Source organism: Falco biarmicus, chromosome 4 (genome assembly GCF_023638135.1).
Source record: "Falco biarmicus isolate bFalBia1 chromosome 4, bFalBia1.pri, whole genome shotgun sequence".
NCBI classification, from domain to species: domain Eukaryota; kingdom Metazoa; phylum Chordata; class Aves; order Falconiformes; family Falconidae; genus Falco; species Falco biarmicus.
In genome coordinates this window covers 17982020-18002350 of record NC_079291.1, presented here as the reverse complement: position 1 = coordinate 18002350, position 20331 = coordinate 17982020, and the positions used below count along the sequence as shown (strand labels likewise).

The window sequence follows — 20331 nt, the reverse complement described above, 5'->3', positions numbered from 1 at the left end:
GTTTGATAATGAGACAGAAGCATTTCAGGAGTACCAGAAAGCATTCAGCCTTGTGGGCTGCCCTGCTTCAGGATTACTACATTTATTTTACTGCTGCATCATGAGGAAAGTTCCTGCAAGGGCTGTCAGATCAATAAATTCACATCTTGGACGTTATCTGAGCAACTAAGCAAATGCTGCTGAGAGACTGAGCAGCCTCCATACAACAGGAGCAAACCACTTTTATCTATATATCCACATACATGATGATAAATGCACACTCCCACCTGTGCTGTTTCACTTTCAGCCCAATGAGCCCCCTTTCGTTCTTGCACCTGTAACTGTTTACAAGCAGATATATTTTTCAATAACTGGAAATACTTAATACGCATTGAAACAGAACAAAAATAAATAAAATATCCAAACACATCAATGACAATAGACCTGTTGCATGAGGTGATAAAAACTGGTCTAATCACGTGATTCAGCTGGGTGGTTTGTGGGCAGTGGGCAATATTTCAGGAAGCAGGCAGAGCTGGGTTGCAGTTGCAGTTCCTCAGCAGCATTTCTGTATGAAATCGCGGCGTTGTACGGAGCAAGGCAAGCCTCCTACTATGCTGCTGGAGAGCCCGTGGGTAAGTGCTACAAAGGTACTTGGCAGAGGTAATGGAGGCAGACGTGCAGAAGGCAGTATTTTATCCCTCACCTTGGAGAGGAGGAGGGAAATACTAAACTCAAATGAGAAGTCTTCAGATCTGGATGGAGCTTAACAGCTCCTGGTGGGAGATAAGCTTAAAGCAAATGTTATAGATTGGAAGTTAAATGTGCTTTGGGTTTTTAGTCCACTGCAGCAGTTGTGAATGTCAGAGTTTTTTGAAATCTGTGGAAGCAAAGTAGAAGGTAGTTAAAAGTGTATTTTGGGAGTCGGCACTGCAGGAAGGGCACCCAGCCTCCTTTTGCAATAGCATCCATGCTTCCATAATCCTTTCTGAAAATTAATTTATCAAACGAATATGTAAACCAGAAAGACAAGAGTAGTGTTACTGCTTTTGACAATCAATCTTTAAACAAAGACTAAGGAGAAAATTTCCATTTATCTATCAGTGCTTCTACTAGATTTCTCATGGGCTTTGATACTCTTTCATGATGAGTAAATTTTTAAAAATCACCTCAGATGCTGAGGATCATAAGTCCCCTGACAGTCAGAGGGTTGCCAGCTCTGCCTTTACCTCGGTGCTTTTGAACACGTTCCCTGATGCTCTCAGACACTTGCATAGCTCAGCAAGGGTGGCTGGTGAGTGGTTTAGTGTCCACTGAGGAGCTCTGGATAGCTGGCCTAGCCATTGATGATCTGCTCTGATACTTAATTTTACATCTCTGTCCTCCGGTTGCTCAGTGTGTACAGGAGGCCATTAGGAAGGCAACAAAGCAATCTTGGGTGACAGGTTTTTCCATTTTATTGATGTTGCAGAGCTTTCCTTCGTTAGCCAGGAAGAGCAGCTGAGTGTCTTTCTCAGTGATCATGGAAAAGAAAAGTATGAATCGGGTAATACAGATAAATCAGAGAAGATAGAGCTGTGGCTGGAGGACAGAGAAAAGTGATCAGAAGGTACACCAGCAAAAATGACCTGTGTCACCAAATGCAGACAGGTCTAAGTTTATATTATTCGTGTAACTTTGCAGTGGTGTTTTGCTTGGACTCTGTAGCTTTCCTGGGTGACCACGTATCAGGTGTGTGTTTTTTTATCTCTGTAGCAGCAGTGGCAGCTTTTTTCTCCCCCTGTTCTGGAACCACAGCTCTATGATCCTTCCTCTAAGAAGTTAGAGACTAGCAGAATTATTTTTTCACCTTTCCTTTTGAACTGTACCATTGCAGTTTTCATCTTGGTGACAGTATTATCAGTTGAAGCACACAAACAACTTATAACACGGAAAACTAGGCTGCAGGTCTGAAGGGCACCACCAGATACTCCGCAATAACCGTCCATACACTTGCTGCTGTCCAGGAGCATCTCACTGCCCGAAAGCTTAAATATTCCCAGTGTTCTCAGCACCCATGGAAAGTGCTCTTCAGGTGGTGAGCCAATCATGGACTCATCTTTCTAAGAGAAGTGCTGCAAAAATCACACATTATTCAAAAGCGATGCTGAGGGCAGTAGGAAGTGTGATGGCTATTTTGCCTTGCTTTGTTGCATGACTATATGCTATAGGATTGTGCATCCTTTTGGTATATAAAGGAGCCAGCCATTCAAGCATGCTGCCAGAAGCAACTAGTCTGAGAAGATTCTGCTCACCATTTTATATGTGAAAAAGCTAGCAATACCAATAACTGGATGACATAGTTGGAGGCCTGTTACTGTTTTGTGTGGATTCATAGAATGATGACATTATCATGACGTCCAACTGATCCTCACAAAATATCTGAATACCTTTCAAAGCTAATTGAATAAAGTGAGTATATTAATGGGCTGCCCCAGATTGTTACTTACTATATCTTCTCCTTACTGAAATACAGAAACTTCTGCAGCATAATATTTTATTTTGAGAAGTTGCTGTGGGTTTTTTAATAAATGTGCTGTTATGAATTTCTATAAGAAATATGCAGCTTTGTGGTGGTTCTTAGCCCCAGAGACAGCCCAGAGTGGAAGCATCCTAATCAGTTTATCCTTATCTTAAAGAGTCTCTGGAAATGCAGCTGCTCATCGCAATCTTCATTCTGAAACTGGGAGTAGCTGCTTTGAAAAAAAAGCTTAGGACTGCAGAGGATCTTGAAGAAAAGAAACAGGGTCTGGATCTTGTATAGGTAGTTGGTGTTGAGGTAGAGAACCTCTCGTAACATGGGCTGATACACACGTGCACTGCAGCTGTCCATATCAGCTGGACCTCCCTAAACTTCATGTCCCAGAAATATGTGCAGCTGCTGTTCGCCCTCAGTGTGACACATGTCATGAAAAGTGATCAGACCATCACTGGGTCTGCCTTCCCAGCTGATGGGAAGTCACGGCTGATGGGATATTTTACATTTCAATTTACATCACAAGGTGGCAATTATATTGGTGCGGATAAGTAGGGGTGTCTTTATGTGGGCCTGCCCAGTCTGACCTCTGCCAAGCTTGTATCTCAGAAGCTGGGGCACCAGGCAGCCCTTGGCTCCCTGGTGGGAATGCTTGCCTCCCTGCCGCGTCCTGGTGGAAGCCAGTGATGGCTGGTATGTCATTTCTGCTGCAGCAGGTGGCACAAGGCCTCCCAGCCTGAGCTGTGCCTTTCTCAGGTCTTGCCTCTTTTTATTCACTGACCTCCTACAGGGAAGGATAAACAGGTGAAGCAGTTTTTGGAACAAAAGAAGAAGGGAGTCATTCCAGGTATTTGGCTTCACAAGCAGGGTTGTTTTGAGCATACAAGAAGTTGTTAGCGGTACAGGTGGCATTGTTTGAAGGAAATTTTGAGACCAGTAGCTGTCAAATGATGAAGAGGTTGATGTAAAGGTGGTTTATTTAGGTGAAAAGTACTTGTCGCCCTACAAAAAGCATTGCACTGACTTTATTTGCCATTCTGTGATGCCTTCCATGATGAAACAATTTGCTCAGTGGATGAGGAGAGTGCCATGGACATCATCTCCTTTGATTTTAACGAGGCATTTGACATGGTCACCTTAATAAACTGTTGGCAAGCTGGCAAGATACAAATTGGACAGATGGACCACGAGACAGGTGGACAACTATGTAAAATGCTGAGCTGAAAGGGCAATGGCTAATGGCTCAAAGCTGAACCAGTAGCTAGCTACAGGTGGAGTCCCTTGGGGGTCAGTACTGGGCCTGATACTATTCCATAGCTTTATAAAAAATTGGGAGGACACAATTGAATGCACCCTCAGCAAGCAAGCCTGCAGATGGCAACAAATTGGGAGAAGAGAGATGCTAAAAGGAAGAGCCACCAGAGAGACTGCAACAAGCTGGAAGATTGGGCCAACAACAACTGCATGTTTAACAAAGAGAGTCGCTAAATCCTGCACCTGGGGCAGAGTAATCCCATGCAGTGGCGGGTGGATGTCTGGGAGGTCTGTCTGCCTGGGGAGCAGCCTTGACCTGTGCCAGCAGTGTGCCCTTAACAGCAGTGAAAGGAGGCTTTGTCATGGGCTGCCTCAGCAAGAGTACAGCCAGCAGGCAAGGACTACAGCCAGCAGGTCAAGGGTGTGATTATTCCACCCCATTTAGCATCCCTTAGGCCACACCTGGGATGCTGTGTCCCGGCTTGGTCCTCCTAGTCCAAGACAGAGACTGAAAATTTCAGAACGGCAGAATCTCCCTTGCTGGAAATGTTCAAGGCTTGGTTTGATGGGACCCTGGATACCCCAGTCTAAAGCCCTGCTTTCAGCAGGAGGTGTGACTGTAAAATCTCTGGAGGTTTCTGCTGACCTGGATGTTTTTATGATTCAATAGGAACAAACTGGGATGTGCACATGGCTATCTGCAGTCTCATGCAGAGATACTGAAACTAGCTCTGGAGGAGTGAAGTGCTGAAAATACTACAGCCTCTATGCCTGGAAAACTGGGATATATTTGACTAGAAGGAGTGTCACACCAACACGGATTTATCACCAACTACCTATTTAAAGCTAGCTTAGGTGTTTCTGCATAGCGTTGCATTCTGAATTGCACGCACACCTCAGACCCACATGGTAACACACATATCTTCTCTTGCCAACGCCGTACAGAAAGCTGCACAAATTCTGCCCTTTTACCCCTAAAACAACAAGTGCAGGCTGCTGCTGAATCTGAAACAAAAACGTTCAGAGAAAAAATACTTCAAAAAACCCATAACAAAATCTACTGCTGGAACTTCTCACCAGATTAATCAACTTCTTCCTAACCTAGAAGGGATCTCTGGTACACAGCTGGAATCAAGTTCATGTGAGGATAATCTTAGGTGTGGGAATGGAATGAGCTCAGGTGCCCAGTAACTTCTCTAAGGGAAACTGAATCCGAAAATTAAATAGAGATAGCTTTTGATACAGAATTCATTATTTTTCTGTCAGCTCACTGAGTAGAGTGAATTCTTTCTTCTTAAGTGAAATTAAGGGGAAAATAGTTCTAGCCAAAGTAAGGGGCATAAGGAAAATCTGGAGTGGATATGCAATAGGCATTGTTTTATCTGCACTTTTCATTGTGCTAATGGTACTTAGCAGTAAATGGTGAGATCTCTCATCGTGAGGGCTGTAGAAATCATTGAATCACTTTCAGTGATGATCCTGATTTGATGGTGCAGAAAGAAATGAAAGCCGGCAATAGGAATGTCTCCTCAGTGAGTTGATGCTTCTCATTTCCACTTCGCTAGCACAATTAAACACATTAACTGTGTGCTTATTTTTTAATCTCCCCAAATTCTTATATCAACAGGAAAGCTATTTTGATGGTATCCTTTTTTGTGAAGATGTATTCAAATTAGTGCTTAATGTGCTAACTCAAGAACCAGAAGCAATGGGGCTGAAGAGGCACGTCATTATGGCCAGCCTAACAAATCCTGTTGATACGCTAAAGGGCATGTCACTACCCTACTGTGGATATTTTCCACTGACTCCAGGTGGATTTTACTAATTCTTTTTTTTTTTCTTTTTTTTTTTTTTGTACATCTGTCATGTAGGGCTTATAATATTGTATGGGAATGTCCTGTCAGTCCGTCTTCTGCTAAGAAGAGCTCAACTATAGTGAATAATGATGTAAAATATTTGGTGCTTATGATTTCCAGTGATCAGAAAGATGTATAGAACATCAAATAACCTGTATCAAAGGAAAAGAAGGAAGTTCAGAAAGGAAACTAATTGGCAGTTTAATGTTTTCAATTCTACTTTTTTATAAAGATGTCCAAAGACCAACCAAGAAGAGGGGCAACACCACAGCACAGGGCACTCCAAAATCAAATAAACAGATTTGGACCAACAAAACAGCATTATGGCCACAAGCAACATGGCTCAAGACTTTCTGGGGAGTCCTGTGTCAACAAAAGGGGGAAAGAGGCTAAAAGAAAGCATGTTAGGAGGATGGTGGGACAAAGGGCAGGTGTGGGTACTCTTTACAAAGCCCAGACAGCAGCCCTTCACATAGGTGTTTTTACAGCTGCTCCTGGCTGGACTCCCTAGCTGCATCTTTAAATGTTTCAGCTGAACTTCAAAAAGTCAGAAATCTTAAAAAATGCATCAGTAATGAGCTTATTCCTAGCACAATTAGCTGTATATTTTGGCAAATGCACTGGAGATCTTAATTTAACACCAATGTTTATCATTAGCTCAGAACAGAAACCTCCAGATTTACCAGCAAAATGAACCACTTCAGCCCAAGCAATGTGATGTAGAGAGCACTCGCATCCAGGCTGCGCCTCGCTCCTTCAGGCAGTCTTTGGCTGTGCTGAGCAGGAAAGGCCCTTGCAAATCAATGTACTTTATGAATGCAGCGTGGAGCAATGCACTTGCAGCAAATTCCTTATTTCTGAAAGAAGTAGGTGGAATGCCGAATTCCTGTCTAACCAACTGTAGTAGCGAAGTCATGTGTTTCATTGTGCTTATGCTCAGGTAGGAAAGCACCTTCATTACCCATCTAGCAGTACTGGTACTGAGCCTTGCCTTCTGTACTGCTCCTAGGCAGACACTCTTGGACTAATGCAGGGAGGTTTGTTCCTCTGCCAACACAAACACATTTTAGCATACTAAATTTCATAAATAACTGTACATGTATATTCAGCATGAAAATGATCATTAGTAAAATGATTCTTTCCATGCATCTGATGATAGAGTTTGTATTACCTCTGCAGTCAGAAATCAACTGAAATAAACAATCTGAGAAGAAAACAGTATTAGCAATTGCAGTCAGCATTTTGAGGGCAAGTATCAATAGACTCATGCTGTAATCTTTCTTAAAAAAATATTCTTCCTTACAACAAGCTGGCTGCCTCAACAGGCAATTAGTGAGAGGCTAGTGCAGAGTTCAGACAAATTTTATGATGAGCACTGTATTTTCAGATGAAGGGAAGGGCTTTTTCTCTTGGAAAGGCATATATGCATATAGGATGGGCATGGTACCGCATATATGATTTCCATCTCTGCAGTCTAATGTCATCCTTATGGCAGGAGTAATGAATCTTCTTGTCAGTCAACTCCCCCCTCCATTTTTTTAATCCTGGTGAGAACAAGCTCCCATAATGACTGACTTGCTGTGCCGTATTCCTGATGAAAGGCATATCTCCTGAAAAACCTACCAGCATGCAACAGATGTGAACTAGTAAAATCCTGCAGAACAAGATAGTATTAAAGTTGGTGCTAGACTCCTGGAAATGTGCAGTTGTTAAAAATAAGTAAGACACCTTCTCAGAAAGGTCCATGTAGACTGGAGTCTGCACAGATATCTTTTGTACATGGTTCTGGTTGCTCCTCCCACCCTCAGTGACCAACACCGAGGCCAAAGCACAGTGCCAGTAGAAAACAGGAGTAGGTATGGGGAAAGCTGGGCAAATTATTAGTGTCAGGACAGTTGTTTTCTAGACTTGTTATCCTTCCCACATACCCACTATTAAAGGCATGCAGCAGACTTTGACGTGGGTTTAGGTGTTGTTTTGTTTACAGTACTTCTCCGTTGAAAGGTCTGGATTATGGTAAGAGCTGAATAGAAATTTGAAACGGTTTTATTGATACGTTATACTTCAACATGGAGTGAGGTGCAATTTGGGTGCTTCCAAAGGAGAGAAAGGTAGTGAGATAGACTGAAGGAGAAACAGGCTTTCCCCAAACAATTCAGGTACTCTCAAGCAAATTTCATTTGAGTAATAATGCCATGGGGTAGTAACTTGCAAAGCGGCTTTTTTTTCACTCTAAATCAGAAAAGGGAACTAGGAGGAGACCACCAGATGTATTTCCACTTTTTAGAGGAGCTTGACTTTGTCTCTCTGCTGTGCAAAAATGTGTGAAACAAGGAATTGCAAGTCACATTTTCCTCCCTATACTTTTCCAAAATGTTCTTTCGGATGTGTCACAGGCAGTATTTCTCACTCATGGGATGCCTTGCACAGCCTGGGTGACAGCCACAAATCACAACCACTTCAGAACACAGATAGAGACATTTTAAGAAACATATAATCTACAAAATGGTTTTGGCTGTTACTGATACCTAACATTTTTCTTTTTGCAGATAATTAATATCTTTCTATTCAGGTGCTTGAGAGCACATTAGAAATGAGTCAAAAATACGATTTTGTTGGTAGCAGCTAAAGGTTACTCACTCTAACTGCATGCTGCCTTTCTGCTATTCATATTAGCAGCTGATCTTTTACTTAATGATATAATGCAATTAGCCTGTCACAATTACAGCTTGATAACTGATCCAGCCAGTCTTATATACTAGGAGTAGGCCCATAGCTGGCACTGGAAGGGACTCTGAGCAGATCTGGGCTTTTTGTAAGGAACACGAGATGTAGCAGATGATGCTCTCTCTGTATCTCATCTTTTTTACCTAGGCAGCAGACACTGCCCTTGTTTGAGGACACTGCTCTGACCCATACTAAAAAAGGCCTGAGGAACAGGTGACCAACACTTGGTGTTAGTCAGCCCACAGGTGTATCTACTAAATCCATCTCTCTCATAGTCAAACATACAGGGCAATGTGATTTTTCCCCATTTTAGGAAACGATAGGTTATAGCTGTCACAAGAGAGGAGAATCAGGCTGATGGCTCATTGCAAGACTAACAACTATGGGACAACGCCTTGGGTGATGTAAAAAACCTTATGTTTATTAATATAAATGAAGTTTATGTGATGGATTTGAAAATGTACAAGGAACAAAGAAGGCTAGAACCCAGCGTTGAAGTAGTTTTCCAATAATTCAAGTCCTGATTCTTTCATGAATGTAATGGGACACAGGGTCTACCTCTTCCAGTGTAAAAGAAGATGTTATAATTAAGGAATACTTTGCTACTTCTAATAGAGTTTTCTGGCTGACAAAAGTCTGCTCAACTGCCCAGCAAAGTTCAGATAACTGTTCCTTGCACTTTGGGGAATATTTCAAAACTCACCCTTAGCAATCACAGGTTTACAGACCTCTCTGGGGGCCTGATTGTTATCAACATCAGCCCAGTGTTTTCAGGAGTATCACTCCAGCTTTACTCTCAACTAACTAAATGAGTCAGGTTACCCACAGTGAATTTAAGGTGTTCAGATGGATCTTATTTCTTGCTTTCTGCCACCTACGTAAGTGAAGGAGAGAAGGAGTTTTCTACAAGACCCAACCACCACATCTGCACACCTCCTACGACCCTGTATGGTCCACTGCTGATTTAACAACCCAAACCCTTGAGTCTTGGCACAAAAAATGTAGAAAAATAAATCACCTGGGTTGCCATGGTTATTCTATGCACATATCTGAGTTCGGAACAGCTGAAAAATCCTTTACAGCGTATATTATGCCTGAGCATGGTTGTCTTTCCTTAAGGACCTTTCACACAATCCGGAGTAAAAGGAGCCTTGATGCTATGCAGATCCCAGGACAAGCAGTCCTTGAAATCTGGGCCAGGCTCTCAAGTATGATTAAACAGCCTTGGCCCATAAAACTGTTGCTATAATAAAAATTCAAACTAGTTGAAAGTCTGATCCAGGTGATACAATGGCACTGTGCAAACCCACTATCACACTTCTAGATTTTGGGGGTATTGAAAAGACCACCAGCAATTACTTGGAAATTTACAAAATACATGCATTGCATTTCTAGCACCTGCGTTTAAATTCAGCTGCTGTGTGATGTTCTAACATAATCACATTCTGCCACCAGCTCAGTGCATTACTGATGAAAATCTAAAAGTACCAGCCTGAAACCCATTCTTCATACCGCAGTGGGAGAAACATACTCCAGACATTATACATGATGCTGAATCTTTGGCAAAATTGCATCAATTTAGCAGGGAAAATGAATTACAACCATGTGTATTAAGCTTTCTATACTTATCTAGAACTTGGCATTCGTGAACAAAGATAATGAGGATGTCTGCCCTAGACCATACTCTGGTATTTCAATATTTGTTTTAAACCTTAGTGCAAGGATTGAAGATTTGCAGAATGCAAACACATGGAAAGAAGGCAATCTGGAAAGTCGCATTTGTGATGACAGCTTGGGAAAACAACATTGTTATTTATCAACAATATTCTATTACTTACATGTTATGTAATTATTATATGCATCAACTATATATAAGCAATATTATACGTATTAACACATACATTAAGTTATTATACGTATCAACAATGTTATATAACTTTAAAACCCCATATTCAGATGCTACCTACAGGGCTTTAAGTTACCTCAGCTTTCTTCCCACTATTAGTTGAGATGATTTTATTCTAGAGCGAGACCTACAAGAAGCCGAGTCAGCATGACTAACCTGAAAAGGTATAGGATTTGATTTAAGGATCCCTTAGCTTTATATCTGGCTTTGAAACAAAGGTTTCATCTTTTTAGCTGTATCATGGGGAGAGCGATAGGTATACTTTTTAACAGAGCTTTGAGATCAGCTGCAGAAAGGTACTAGGTAAAAGCTAAATATGATGATGATGATGATGATGACTTTCTAATATTATTTGAATAGCTTTTTAGCTGTTAACCACTGTTAAAATTGCACAATGCAAAAAGGCAGTCTCCTTCACATACCAGTCTGTTGTGAGGTACCACAGAACAGTTTGTCTCCTGTGTTTTTTTTTTGTCAAATGTGAAGCAACAGGATGTAGTCAGTTAAAATGTCCTTATGTAAGATTACATGTAAATGTTGAATGTTAATACCATTGCCTTTGAGACTGTTATACTCAAATATAACTGTGTTCCGACAGAAATTAGTTGAGCCTGCAGGAGGGAAACACTGACCTTGCACAGACTCCTCATGGAGGCTCAGTCCTGCAGGGAAACATCTTTTACCACACACCAACCATTGCTGCAGATGAACCTTTGATACTGACACGGCTAATGTTTTGGGGTTTTGTTGTTGTTGTTGTTTTTTAATAAAATCTGCTAGTTTCATTTTGCTAGCGCTATATAGGTGTAGCAGTGGCACTGAGTCCTGAGATCCATATGCTGAGCTACAGTCTTGGCAGAAAGCAGGGCTGAGACATGATGCTGGGCTTTAGGGTGAGCTTCATTTCATCCCTTGCACTTCAATATCTATACTTTCACAATACCCAAACCCACAGTTAGTTACAATATAGATCATATTTTGCTCCTGTCTTACCTTGTTTTCTCAAAAAACTCTTTCAAATGATCTCCTCCGCTCTGGGGAATAACCTTCCTAAAGGAGCACCTAGTGATCTGTGTGGTTTACATCAATGCATAGACTTGATCAATTTAGACAGTAGGAGAACATAACTGTTCAGAAGCAGGAGGCTTTGAAGACCTCATATGGCTAAGAAATAGCTGCAAGAGAGGATCCTGTGATGCAACTAAAAACCTCCCCGAGGCTGGGTGCTTAAGGGCAGCCCTGCCCTCACACAGCTGAGGCTCATGGTTGTTGCTTTGTCACAGGCTCAAAGAAGGAAGGAAGGCCATGACTCTAAAACATCAGGTGTTCTGCTTTTTTGTTCTTAGGGCTTGCATAAAACCAAGAGCCAAGTAAACAACCTTTGAAGAGGGGAAAGAAATTCTAATCTGTAAGTATACAGAAAATGAACAAAAGCCTTGGTTTGCAGTGCTTTTCCAATGTTTGTAACTTTAGTGGAAAAAAAAGTATCCAATTTTCTTGTTTTATTTGTAACACATTTTAAAGCTTTTCTGCGTAACTGTTTCTGTTATTTGTAATTTCCTAGTATTGGGAAAATATTGCTTCATCCTTTTCCTTATTGCTATCCTGTAGTTCTACACTGCTACCTAAAATTGGGAGGCAATTAACTTTGTTTTGCTCCATCTTTGTGTGTTTGATATCATTCAATCTCTGTACAACCTAGAAGGGTAAGTTTATTCTCTTTGATAAGATATAATCAGGATGGTAAATAATTATTTTTGGGAAGGTTCTATGGTTTCTGGTTTTGTGTAATACCAGAAAAAAAATCTCAAATGAAAGAGGGCTAGCTCAACAAGTTTTTCCATCCTGTTTTATTCTTCAGTAGACTGGATTTAAATTAAAAAGTATCAGTATAATGATGACACAAGCTGAGTCATTGAGCTAGTGAATGAGTTAGAGGAATTACTAAAAGTTGTTTAGAAAAAGTCAATATCTAAATGTAAACACACACTTGATATTTCATATTTTTAACTTGTAACATTTTTCTTTAAGCAGATATTTATACTTCAGATTTCAGGTGTGTGTGGTTAGTTTGAAATGAAGAGAATTCTGCAATTATTCTAGTAACATAGCCTACATTACCATAACACAGCATGGAATTAGAGCAAATCGAAAAGCAATTACAATGCCATCAACAGAAATAATCTTTGATACTAAATGAGGATGTTTGTGAAACAAACACACATTTTAAGTAGACTTTTATTAAAAAAAATACTTGTATTTTGAGCTCCCTCCAACCTAGTCTACTTCAATGTAGACATGTCAGTTCTGACAAACCCCTGTTTTCCCATTTTAAGTCTGTCAAAAATAGAAATCTTTCATTTGAATTGAACTTTCTTCCCCTCCAAATGCAAATAAAACTTCTCAGCTGGGTACATGCAGGCTGCAAATGCTGCTTCTGCAGAACACAACTGTTAGAACACATGAAAATCTGTGCGAAGCCTGCCGGTCCCTCAGCACACGTACATGGAGGGCATAAATTTTGCAAGCACTTGTTATACGGAAAGTAGAGCTCGCTGGCAGATTGTAAGACTGTCATCATTTTTAATGAATGAGTTTTTTTATGGTTTTATAATAAGTTGACATAATGTTGATGTAACATAATGGTGACTGATGAACCTGACTGGGAAAATAATAAACAATGAAGGGAACAAGCCAGTGACAGGGTGATCTGGATTGCTAAGTCAGGTGCAAACTAGTCACATGCATTTTACCACTGCCAAATGCAAAGCTGCTCACTTAAGAACCAAACAGGAGCACAATGCTGATGGAGGCAGTTCAGTGAGGAGCCACAAGTATGACTGGGATGAAGAGAAAATTAAGTATCTTCTGTCTCTTATCTCTACTTATTGTCAGGTATCTATAGAGAAAGCCAAAATTTGTTAAATATTTTTGAAATCTGAAGGCAAAACCAGAAGCACATACTGTGCCTGGAAGCTGAGGTTGTACAAATTATGTCTAGAAATATGGGTTTGGTTTTTGTGTTGTTTTTTTTAATGATAGGATAATTAACAGTAAGATAAAAGAGAAACAAGTTCCTGAAGGTTGGAATGAACATTCTTTTTACCAGGAAAATTTTGACAGAGACTGGGTTGGCTTTGTAAATAGCATGCTCTGGCCTGAAGAGAGTGGTCCAGGGAAGTCCTGTGGGCTGTGCTGCGGATTGCCTGACCCACACTGATAGCTGATGAATCTTGAATGCATGAGAATCTCTTTGCTGACCATATATCTGAAAGAACCTAGCACCCGGCCTTTTGACAATCTGCCTGCTCCGTCAAACTCAAACATAGCTATTTTGGCAACTGTCCCCAAGCGCTCGGCACCAGCAGCTGTCACTAACTGCTATGGCGCTCAGGTGAGGTGGTTGCCCATCATTGCCTCGTGGCTGTTCAAGGCACATGTCAGGCAGAAGTTTACCCAAGTGATGAGGCTGAACACAGACGAAGAGCAAAGTGTACTCCCAAACTTGAGCAGTATCACTGAATTGGCAGTAGCTAGAGGGGGTAGGAAGGCACAGGAACAAGAACACCTCCTTGAGGAGAAACTTTCTGCTTTTGGATGTGCAATGACTTGCGTCCTCTCAGTGCTCCTGCCATTCTGACAGATGGCAAGAGCTAACATCGGTGTGCATGAAGGAAAGCCACCTGGGTGAGGCAAAGCTGTGAAGTACCATCCTGAAGGAGCTCCTTGGTGCTTCAGACATTGCTTGGGACCAGGGGTTATGTGGGGAGGAGGAAAGAAGGCATGACATTGAACTGTAACTCTGTGACTGGTGTACAGCCACTCTAAAAAGCTAGTTTAAAACAAGCTGTGTCCAGTACTGAAACAATGCTGTTACAGCTGGCAAGAGCTTACAACAGCTGATGTTGGCAAGGGGCTAAGTAGCATGGAGGGAAGACCATTTCTTAGATAGTTTGATGCTGCTCTCAGTGGTCTCTCCTGTTGTTCCTCCTCTGCTGTGAGATATTGTCCAGCTTTTGGAGCCTTCTGTAACTTATGTTTCCAGTGAGGTTCAGTAGATAGCCTTATGTCATACAATTAATTAGTCTCTTGTAAAACCTGCATTCCTTTTCATTCTATGTGCCTCCTGTTAGATTTTAGCCAAAGGACTTGTTCGTTGTGTTTCAGGTCAGTAGGTTACAGCTATGTGAATGTCAGTACAATAGGAAACCTCATTTCAGCAGAAAGTAGCGTTTCCTCTGTGTAATGCTGTACTCTGTATTCATCACGCAATGATATTTCAGTGGGTTGCCTGTAGTATTGGAGACCTGATAATCTCATATCATAGCTGCTGGTAGCTTTTTTTCTGGAAGATTAATGAAAATGAGATTTCCTGCAGAATCCTACAATGAAGGGATTTAGTGATGACTGTAAAATTCTGCAGAAACCTACATTTCAGTGTCTCAGTTGCTTATTTGCAGACAGAAATAGGTCTCTTGCTGTTCCCTTAATAGCAATGTCTGAGGAAAATATTGGTTATCTGACTTCTGCTTATCTGTTCCTTACCACCTTCAGTTCATGTTTCACTGTCGGGCTCCAAAGGGTGACGGCAAGGGGTCCTTCCTCTCCAAGCGCAGCCTCCCTGCTGGGTCTGCTCACACCAACCCGCATTTCCAGCGTGTTGCCTTTAGGGCTGTGGCACTTTTTAAACTGTAAATATGCATTTTAAATTAAAACAGTGCGATAATGCCACTTTTTAGAGACCTTTTTTTTTTTTTTTTAGTGAAAGCATAACAACTTGGAGAAACTGATGGACATCTAGCTAATGCCTTCTGGCTTGCATGGTGATGAGGCTGAAACGCAACATCTCAGAAATGAGAACAGAACTGGAAGGAACTTGCATGGTTTCTGATGCAAGAGCTGCAGTGTGTCAATCTGAAGTGCCTTTGAGAAAAAGCTCTTTCATTGCAACCCGCGTTACTTCTCATAATGCAGTGGAATTAGTTGTCCACGTAACTCTTAAATACAGTTTCAAACAGGAAAGGTCAGTGAGTGCCAACAACCAACACCTCGAGATATGGCAGTTGTATTTATGTTGACTACAATAAAATATCTGGAGTCTTAGATGCATTGGGATAGCTAAAGAATAACTACCTTTTCAATGTATAAAGAGACCTAGACTACTGTAGGGGTGAATGCTTAGAAATATTGCTAAAAATCAACGGAAAATGTCTGAGATGCACCACAGATATTAATCCCCCACTGTGAATAAAAGTGGATTATGATTATAAAAGTTACAGGTATTTCCTGACATATTTCTGACAAGAGAGAGCTGTTCAAGAACTTCTTTCCCCTCCCAACCTCTGGCAGTATGTGCTACCTAAAAATGAAAATAAACTGAAACACCACTCATACAAAGAGACAGAGGAACTGCTTTGTGAAATTGAAGTCATTGCAATAATAAAATTACAAAAACTCAGCAGAAAACCCCCTCTTGTGCTGTGGGATTCACCAATGAAATGGGTGACATACCAGGGTCAGTTTAAAATTATAGTTCAGGTAGCGGTGGCAGTGTAACGGGGATAGTGCAGAGCCCAGCACTGTTCAATTGCCCCTGCTTCTTTTCTGTGACTAGTGCGGACATCCACTTGATACTTTCATAGATGCAAACATGCTTCAGGATAACACCCTGCCTGAACTCTTTCCCTCCCACACGGTCTTATTGTATTTAAAAATCCTACCAGATGTTACGTTTAGAATTATATTTAACCTCTTTTTGAAACCGTAATATATTAGAAATGTATAGTGTACTTACTAAACTTGCTATTAACTTTCATCTAGCCTCAGCTCAGGCCAGGGAGGCTTATTTGCACTAACCCAGGATGTCCTTTCCTAATGTTTTCTAACAACCCATTTTGTAACACCCAGTTACCACATATTAGGTGTGAAATGGCCCTGAGCACCAGGACAGCACTGCCAACGCTACTCCGTCTGGCAGGATCTGAGCAGCATCTCCATGGAGCCTGGGTATCCATGGTGTGTAATCCCTGACTCGGATAAATTATCCGTGGAGGAGGAGTTGACTTTAATGTGTGCAAAATTGTGCTCGGTAACAAACAGAATTTGTAGCTTTGATAGAGCAACATATGGTTATTATCTGGCTCTGGGAAGGGCAGATTTGTGTTGCAAATAAACTGATGAATAGTAGCAGAATTTGAACAATATCTCTGATCTTCACTGCAAAAGCGTGCAGATGCTCAGGAGAGAGGAGAACTAGTAACACTGAGAGCTCAAAACCACCACAATCATGTGATTTCTCTAAGGATCTCTTGATCTCACGTGTTACTAACTCATGCTTGTTTTTAAGGGTATGGATAGTAATGACTTAAAAACTAGAGCAGCTTCTCCATACAACCTTCTTAGCCATTTTTTTCCTAGGTTGGAGGATGTTTGGGTAAAACTACTGGTTACAGTTTGTGCCAACTGTAAGATTGCAGTACTATCCCTCGAGCAACATGCAGGTGGAAAGCTCTGCTGGTTTTTCAAGTGGGCACTCTCATTCATACCTTATCTTAATCTTTATGTATGCTTTCACTTCTAGAACATGTACAAGGAAGATTTCAGGGACATGATTGCAGAGAACAGGAACAGCAGTGACTCCTCTTCTGCCTTCACTCACACCAACACCACAAGTGTCATACTGATCACTGCCTACTCAGTTGCCTTTGCTGGAGGTGGAATTGGGTCCATCACAATGTCATTCGTGCTGGTCAAGATGAACACTCTGTCTGTGACCACTACAGCCATCATTAACCTGGTCGTCGTGCACAGCCTCCTCCTCTTCACCGTGCCCTTCCGTCTGCACTACTATGTCAACAAGAAGTGGGTATTCAAGATGCCACTGTGTAAAATGGTGAGTGCCATGGTGCACATCCACATGTACCTGACCTTCCTATTCTACGTGATCACACTGGTGATCCGGTGGCTCATCTTCTTTCAATGGAAGGACAAAGTGGAGTTCTATAGGAAGCTGCATGCCATCGCGGCGAGTGCTGCCGTGTGGGTCCTTGTCCTGGTGTTTGTGGTGCCGGTGCTGTGCTTTGAGTACGGGCGCTCAGGCTCATACAATGATACAACATGCTTTAAGTTCCACAAAGAACTACAGCAGGACAGTGTGAAAGCCTTGAACTACACCATAATTGTAGCTGTCGCCTGCATTACTTGTGTCCTCTTGGGCCTGCAGATTTTCATCCTAGTAAAAGTGGCGAGAAAACTTTCCACCACCCTCTGGTCACATCAGGAGTTCTGGGCCCAGGTGAAAAACTTGATTTTCATCTGTGTCATCATCATTTGCTTCCTTCCCTATCACCTCTTTAGGGCCTACTACATACAGCACGTGAGCGATTTTGACCAGTTAGAAAGCTACAATGAGGTTTTTTTGAGCCTGACTGCCCTCAGCTGCCTGGACCTGCTGTCGTTTGTGCTGAGTGGTAGCCGCCTCTTCAAGCAAAAGGTGGGCATGCTGGGCAGCAAGTTTTCTTGCTGCTAGCATCAACCTCCGGCAGCATGCACGGACCTGGACCTGGGAGGACTTGATGCTGGGCAGGCATGGCAAACCCTCTCCTCAGCCGGCCGGGGCAGGCTCTGGAAAGAGTGGGGCTCTGCACACCTGCTCTCTGAAATAACAGGGCAAATCGCCTCCAGTGTCACACCTGGTCAGCTGGAAGGTTACCTCTGGCATGTCCTCACGGTGCTACCTAGTGAGTTGTGGATGCACCTGGAGGAAAGGGAGGAAAGGGCATGGGCTCTTCTGCCTTACTGTTTTTACATCAAGGTTTGTTAAGTCAAAGGCACTATGGGAGGAGACTCAAGGGAATTTGCAAAGTATGTAGGAACACAAATAGAAAAGCAGTTTTTTATGCAATAAGGCACATATTTTTGAGATGTAAAGATCTAAATAATTTTCCACATACATTTCTTATCCCCCACAAGCTCTCATAAAGTATCAGGAAAGCTACTGTTCCTCCTCAGTTGGTCTGTTCCTTCACTGTAAAGACAAGCATAAACTTCTAAGTGAACTGAATAATTAAACCAACTCTTTAAAAACAAACCAGCAATAAATGGTTATTTCTTAACAAATTTTCTCACAATCACCTTTTGGAGATAGTATCACTATGGCAGAAAAGAGTTTTGTTCTCTTCCACATTTTGGAAATGTCTCCAACAACAAAGATTACACATTGTTACTGAAAAGAATGTTGTAAGTTTAAACAAAAAAGCTGTATTTTTACTTACAGAATTGTTCAATTTAAAAAAGATATTTAACAGTGAAGATTATTTTATTTAGATCATTCAGACAGCAGTTGTCTTCTCTTAAAACCTCAAGTATTTTTGGTATCCAAGGTAACAATGCTTTTTTTAATCTTATGTTGATTTTCTGCAATTCTGAAATTTATGACTAATTACAGTATCTTTAGCTTGAATTCAATTCTGTAAATTTAGTACCATGTACTGGTAGGAGAAGTTAAAGTGTTGTTGCTTGGATTGGAGGGATGAAAAAAGCTAATAAACCTGGCATAGCTAAAGAGCTTATTATGTCTCAGTGAGGCATTGTCAGTTGCTGTCTCTGAAGACAGAATTGAATTCCATTAGAAAAAGAGGAAGAAAATCAGCAAAATGATTCTGTGAAAGACATTCAGGCTTTCATAGCTCAGTTGCTTTACACTTATCCCTTGTGCTCCCCCCCCCCCCCCAAAAAAAAAAGTGTGTGAATCTCTGACTGCTATAACCCAAGACAGCAATCACTGATATATCTTTCTCCTTCTTGTCATCTGCATAAGGTTTTTCATCTAGAGTCAGTGGGACAATATTATAACCATTTGACAAATTAGAGGTTATCAGCTGATTGATTTCCAGTGACAGTCTATGCTCATGATGCTGTTGAAGTCCACCTTTTCATACTTTTGAATCTTTCCATACATTTCTACTTTGCCTTCAACATCTCTTGCACATCGGACAGCAATCAAATAACAATTGGTTGAGCTTGCTGTGCCTGTACAATCTTAGTGCTATGCTCGTTGCTTTAGGTCCCACCAATATGGTTATTTTATAGGATCCCATCTCTTCTATAGCCTTCCTTCCCTGTCTTCCTTCTTGCTTCAAGCTCCTCTATATCTCTCGGGAGGTGTGATCAGGAGAAATTATTTTCAGGTCAGAGTCTGAGTAATGCTATATGACACCCAAAGTTGGAAATTACTGCAGTTCATAACACAAGTGAGATGTGAGTGCTCACGTGGCCCACCCTTGGCAGACAGCCTGGATCACAACATCTGTGAAGACAGAAACGTGAGAGCTTGCAGTGTGTGTGTATCTGAGAAAAAACTCTCTGAGAAGGTGTTTGCCCCAAAAGGATCACTGTAAAGAGGAAGATGACTACCAGCCAGATTCAACAGTAGTTGGGGAACTACGTAGACTTCCATAACATGGAAGGGGTCAGCTCAAAGGAGTAGTTCACTCCTGGTTAATTATGTGTCATTAAGAGAGCAATAAACTTCTCTGATCCAGATTTGTTTTAAAACTACACAAAGAACTCAGGTTTTCCCTGTGGCAGGAGAGAAGATGGAAAATGGCACAACGTTTTCCTTCCTCCTATAGCAACATCGTTGGTAGAAGAAAATATCTTGCATGTGTTCTGTGGGCACTGCATACCTTTGTAACACTATATTATAACCCTTCTGCCATATGACTATGTGCTGAAGTCCTTCCTGCGAAACACATATGAATGAAAAGCAATTTGTATCTGAATTCAGCAAGACTTGGAGAAAATAAAACATATGTTTACAAACAATACCTCCTTACCATACAGCTTAACCAATGTTGTTCATGTATGTGTTAAAATCACAAGTTGCTTAGTTCTTGTAAAAACACACACATCACAATACCCTGCACCATAGCATCACAAAAACTCCTAGATAATGTGGGGTTTTTTTCCAAATAAATATTTATTCTAATGATGTTATTGTTAACCCAGGATGATAATGAGCAGAAAAAAGGGGTTGTAATTCGATGTTTAAATTCATGATACTATTCAGCACCAAGTGATGCTTTATATGGGAC

General features: G+C 41.3%; 1 protein-coding gene across 6 annotated transcripts; it reads left to right on the top strand.

The window, feature by feature from the left end:
• Positions 1 to 432: 432 nt before the first annotated feature.
• On the top strand, positions 433 to 20064 carry GPR141 (G protein-coupled receptor 141). Of its 6 annotated transcripts, XM_056337873.1 has the most exons (5): positions 437 to 614; positions 1451 to 1588; positions 11584 to 11645; positions 15000 to 15260; positions 16818 to 20064. In XM_056337873.1, the coding sequence occupies exon 5, from the start codon at positions 16821 to 16823 to the stop codon at positions 17763 to 17765; it is 945 nt and encodes a 314-aa protein (XP_056193848.1). In that variant the 5' UTR covers positions 437 to 614; positions 1451 to 1588; positions 11584 to 11645; positions 15000 to 15260; positions 16818 to 16820; the 3' UTR covers positions 17766 to 20064. The 6 variants fall into 6 exon arrangements, with proteins under 6 accessions (XP_056193844.1, XP_056193849.1, XP_056193848.1 ...); XM_056337871.1 differs by lacking the exon at positions 1451 to 1588; XM_056337872.1 differs by lacking the exon at positions 15000 to 15260 and having other exon boundaries at positions 439 to 614.
• The last annotated feature ends 267 nt before the right edge of the window (positions 20065 to 20331 follow it).